Source organism: Tupaia chinensis, unplaced genomic scaffold (assembly GCF_000334495.1).
Source record: "Tupaia chinensis unplaced genomic scaffold, TupChi_1.0 Scaffold000212_1, whole genome shotgun sequence".
In the NCBI taxonomy this organism is placed as follows: Eukaryota; Metazoa; Chordata; class Mammalia; order Scandentia; family Tupaiidae; genus Tupaia; species Tupaia belangeri.
In genome coordinates this window covers 3,991,001-3,996,588 of record NW_006159687.1, presented here as the reverse complement: position 1 = coordinate 3,996,588, position 5,588 = coordinate 3,991,001, and the positions used below count along the sequence as shown (strand labels likewise).

General features: G+C 47.0%; 1 protein-coding gene across 1 annotated transcript in view; it reads left to right on the top strand.

Annotated features, from left to right (window-relative positions):
- Positions 1–5,588, top strand: part of PARL (presenilin associated rhomboid like) — a gene marked incomplete at its 5' end in the record, with an annotated part of 47,242 nt that overhangs the window by 4,578 nt on the left and 37,076 nt on the right. Inside the window, 1 exon segment of the mRNA XM_014587435.1 lies at positions 1,498–1,546. Within this exon segment, the coding sequence (XP_014442921.1) occupies positions 1,498–1,546 (49 nt within the window).

Below are 5,588 nucleotides of genomic sequence, written 5' to 3'. Positions count from 1 at the left end.
TCTATCGCTCTCTGGTCAATTTAAAATCAATGAATATATAAAGTTAAATAAAATAATAAAATTTTTTTTGAGAAGTTTTTTTTGCTATAGGATGTGTGCACTCACAGAGAGACAAAAAGTGAGAAATCACCCCCCAGGGTGATTGGGTGATTGAGGGGTGATTACCAGCAGTTGGCATAATGGCTGTGTTGCTGGACTCCCATGTAGTCGACCGCAGTTCGAGTCCCGGACCTGGTGGTTCACTCACGCTAGGTGCACGTGCATGTGTGCCACACCACAGTCTCTTCTCCATTCTCCTCTCGGGATCTTGGGTATGGATGCGCATGTGCCCGGCATGAGTTTAAGCCACTGGCTCCCGGGCTTGAAACGCGGTTGGAAGTCCGTGGCAAAAGCCATTATGCCAACCACTGGTTCCAAGTTAAATTTTTTTTTTTTTTGAGAGTTTTTTTTTTTCTATAGAGCACATGCGCTCGCCAGACAGAGAGAGAGAGAGACAGAAAGCGAGAAATCACCCCCCTTGGGGGGATGGCCACGCTGTAATCCCTTCTCCTCCATTCTCCTCTCGGGATCTTGGGCACGCACGCACACGCGCCCGGCGTGAGTTTTAAGCCACCAGGTCTGGGACGCGAACCACGGTTGACTACATTGGGAGTCCAGCGACATAGCCATTATGCTAACTGCTGTTCCCCCCCACCAAGTTAAATATTTCCACTTAAAAAATTAAAATTTTAAGTAGCAATTTTCTCAGAATTTTAAAGCTAGTTAAGACCTTGGCAAATCATCCCTTACTTAGCACCTGTCTATCCACTGTGCTAGGTCTTGGTATTCTTCGCGACAGCACTGCTTAGGTGTCTGTTGTCTCATTTTATGTTATATCGGGTGGTTGGAAAAGTTATGATGCATTTTTTCATAGAAAAACACATCATGAGTTTTCCAGCCAACCAGTATATCAGTAAACTAAAGTTAGGAATAATTTGTCTTAGGTCCTGGAGCTAATCTGTGGTTCTGTGTAGAATGTAATTCATCTGACTGTGAAACACATGCCTTGGGACCAGCAGTTGGCGTAATGGCTATGTTGCTGGACTCCCATGTAGTCAACCGTAGTTCAAGTCCTGGATCTGGTGACTTAAACTCACTCCGGGCGCATGTGTATGTGTGCCCAAGATCCCGAGAGGAGAATGGAGGAGAAGGGATTGTGGCGTGGCCTTCCCCACTGAGGAGTGATTTCTTGCTTTCTGTCTCTCTGTCTCTCTCTGTCTTTCTGGTGAGGGCACGCACCCTATAGCAAAAACTTCTCCAAAAAACCCAAAAAAAGACAAGCAAAAATAAACCCACATGCCTTTTCCACTCCACTACCTGTTATGTTCGATGGCTACTAGTGTTTTTACAGATGAAGAGTCTCTCTTTTAGGCACCAACATTTTCTTCCGGGATTTTCATTTTCCCTGTCTGGAAATATTTCACAAGTGGTGATAATGCAGTTTTCTTTCTGTTTTAGATTAACAAGTGGTGGAATAACCTAAGTGATGGCCAGCGGACTGTGACAGGTTTGTGTTAGCTTACACGTTTTAGCCATTCAAGGGAAGAGAAATCAAACCAAAAGGTACAGTATGTCATAGGCAATGGCTTTTGTACTGTGCTCACCAGTGGTTTAGAAGACAGAGAGAGTCTCTGTACCTGTTGGCTAACGTAATATAAAAAGTAGTGTCGCATAACAGTTTACGTGGTTCTCTGGGTCAGTTAATTTCTAATTTTGATCTAGAATGTTACTGATCAAATGATCCGTTTGTTACAGAATCCCAGCTTGTGAAATAGCAATGAGTAATTATAGTTTCCCCTATTAAGCTAAAAGACTGAGTCCCGCTTGGCAGAATAATTGGTTTTTCTCGGGGGAGAGCTGTGGATTAGAAATAAACACAAAAATAAACACACAAAGACATATAAGTATAGAAAAGTGAGGTTGGGTTGTCCCGACTCTGACGGAGAAAGCCGCGATCACAAACTGGCCTCAGGTTTGTTCTTTTAAAGGGCAGAGAATGGGGGAAGAGGAAATCGCAGAGCCAGCTGTTTGGGGTGGTGCCTGTGGCCCTCGCTACCTGGGAGGCTGGTGCAGGAGGATCACAGAGAGACCTGTCATGCATACCCATCTGTTTCTCATGCACCTGTGCTCACTTGCTCTTGTTAAAAAACAATGATCCGTTGAGTGAATGAATGTCGAATAGGATCTTGAGCCCGTGGGTTGAGAATTTTCCAAGGATATTGCCATATTTAAGATTGTAGAGTTGAGGGACCAGCAGTTGGCATAATGGCTGTGTTGCTGGACTCCCATATAGTTGTCCGTGGTTCAAGTCCCGGACCTGGTGGCTTAAACTCACACCCGGTGTGTGTGCATGTGTGTCCAAGATTTCGAGAGGAGATGGAGGAGAAGGGATTGTAGCATAGCCATCCCCCCTGGGGGTGATTTCTCGCTTTCTGTCTCTCTCTGGCGAGTGCATGTGCCCTATAGCAAAATCCCCCCCCCCAAAAAAGAAAAGATTGTAGAGTTGATAGTCAGTGAGGTCTTAATAAATATGAATACTTCTAAGGTAACTCTATAATAGCATATTTGTTTCTACTGAGATTAATCTGTTTTTTTTTGTTTTGTTTTTCTGAAAATACCGCAAATTAATACCATTTCCTTTAGGGTAGCAAATTTATTTCCTTCCATATCTTTTTTTTTTCCTGTTATGGTATGTGTGTGCGCGCTTATTAGAGGGAGACAGACAGAGGAACAGAGAGAAAGTATACCCCTGGCCAGGAACGGCCACGCCACAATCCCTTCTCCATTCTCTTGGTATTTTGGGCATGCACGCACACATGCCCCATGCGGTTTTCACGCCCCTGGATTCGGGACTTGATCCACACAGTTGGCCACATGGGACCCAACCACGTTAAGTTCCATGCCACTCTCTGGCCCCTCCCTCAGTATCTTCAAAGCATTTTACAATTAGTTGGTACCTTGTATTCTTTCTTTTTTTTCTTTTTTTAAGGTTTCTGCCATAGGGTACATACTTTCATCAGAGACAGAGACAGTGAGAAGGAAAATGAGAAATCACCCCTACCTCTACCCCCAGGGGCGATGACCATGCTGCAGTCCCTTCCCCTCCATTCTCCTCCTGGGTTCTGGGCACATACACACACACACCTGGTGTGATTGTCAAGCAACCAAGGCCAGGACTTGAACCATGGTCAGCCATGTGGAAGTCCAGCACCTTAACCACTATGCCACCTGCTGGTCCTAGATACCTTGTGATTTTTAAAGGTGGTAGAGATTTTATGCCGTTTTGGGGCCAGCAGATGGTGTGGTGGTTAGGGTGCTGGAGTCCCACATGGCTGACCATGTTTCAAGTCCGGACCTGGCAGCTTGCCTTCTCACTCTCTCTCTCCTCCACCCACTCCCCTTCCCCACCATCCCCCCTCTGTCTCTGTTCCTCTCTGGTCAAATTAAAACAAATAAATAAATAAAGTTAAATAAAATAATTCTTTAAAAAAAAAGATTTTATGCCATTTAACATATGAAGAAGCCTGGGGATCAGAATTTAAAACCTTTTTTCATGCCAGTAAGTAGTTTATTCAAAGACCTTATTCCAGGGTAATTAAAAGTCAGCCACTGTGACACAGGCAATAGGGCACTGCCCAGGGTAACTGGAGCCGCGTGGGAGGTCTGGGTATGGATCGCAGGCTCACTTGGGCTCGGGATCGCCTGCACCGCCTGGACCCTGGCTCAGCAGGAGGCTACAGGGAGAGTCCCGGCGTGGCAGGACCTTGTCTTTCTCTCTGTTTCTCATAACAAGTAAACCTAAAACATCTTTGGTTTCCCCTTGCCCTTTTTTGTTGTTGTTTTAAGTTTTTTACCATGTGGTGTGCTTGCTGGAGAGAAACAGAGATAGTGAAAGGGGAAGTGAAACATCACTCCCTGAGGGATGGCCAGGATGCAGTCCTTCCTCCACTCTCCTCACAGGATTTTTGGACATGCACACATAGGAGCCCGGTGTGATTCTCAAGTCTCGGGGTCCACACCTAGAACTGTGAAGCTGGCTACATGGGATCCAGAGCCTTAACTTCTGTGCCACCTGCTGGTCTCTTGGCTCTTGGTTTTAATTGAGGGGTGGATTTGTGGGGTGACAGATGCACTATGTCCCACTTTGTTTCCTTGTAATTTTGAGTGTTGCTGTTTTCATTTTGAACTTTGAAAGAACCTGCCACCTGGGGAGGGTTCAGACTCTGTGAGGCGAGTGCCTGTTGCTTTGTGGTGTTAATACTCTGGTCCGAGGTCGCTCACTGCCACACACAGGTGCTCACATGGGGACCCTGCTCCGAATCAACAGGGCTCTTGGATTTGGGTGGCAGTGCTCTAGGTACAGCAGGTTCAGATAGCAAAGCATTTTACCCAGATGAATTTGCTAATGAATTTCAGGCGAAGGGGTATTGTCAACGGGTGGGAGAGTGTCGAGCTGTGTGGGAGAGTGTCGAGCTGCGCTGTGAAGTCCTTGGTTCTTTGGATCCAGGTCACTAAAATTAGAGATCTGTCCCTAGGCGCAAAGTGAAACCGCAACCACGAATGAAGTAGGTAGAAAAGAAGATTTAATAGGAAGAAATACACCCAAAAGACTCTTGGGCGGGCAGATTGCCAGGTGGCAACTGCGTTTGGTACTGGTTAACGATGTTTGTATTACCAGAGGTGATCACCAGTATTCATGGGTAGGCGGACTGTCATGTGACCTGTGTCCTTTGTTTGAGTTTGAATCCGCGCCTTTGCGCGCTTTCCTGCAGGTCAAGAATGAGGAATTTGATGACCTGACTGCGCATGCCCAGTGTGAGCCAGGTTGCTTAATTAGACTGCCTAATTAGTTTATCGCCCTGCTGGGAATTAGGGCGTAGACCAAAACGCTGGCTTGGGTCTTTTTGATCCTTTTGCTTTTCTCTTGCTTTTCTCTTAGGGCTGCCTGCTCTTGCTGACTGCCTACCACAGTGTCTCCGACTTGTCTGCATCTCTCTGGTTTCTGGGTTTAGGTGAGAGGGTTCTGGCAGCAAGGGAGGCTGGTAACCTGCGTTGTTGTTAAGGCGGACGCAGCGGTGAGGTGAAGTCTCCCTGGGAGCTGAGGCCAGGCTCAGGGTTCCTGGTCACTGTTACTCTGTCCCTGGGAGTCTCTTTTAAAGATGTGCTAGAGAACTGGGCTTTATCCCTTTTTGTCTGTTTATTTGGTTGGTTTGTAAGCTTTTTGGACTTAATATTTACACAGAAATTCTCAGATTTTAGGATTGCTCTGGAAAAAAATGTTTTTATATGCTGATGTCCATGAAGTAAAGGGGCGCAGGAGGCGGCAGTCCGCAGGTGGATCTGGCCCCGGTTTGCCCCGCACCTGCTCCTTGCTGGTCCCCGTAACCCCAGTCTCTGCTCTCCTGCTGGTCCCCATGACCCGTGGTCTTTGCTCTCCTGCTGGTCCCCGTGACCCGTGGTCTCTGCTCTCCTGCTGGTCCCCGTGACCCCAGTCTCTGCTCCCTGCTGGTCCCCGTGACCCCGGTCTCTGCTCCCTGCTGGTCCCTGTG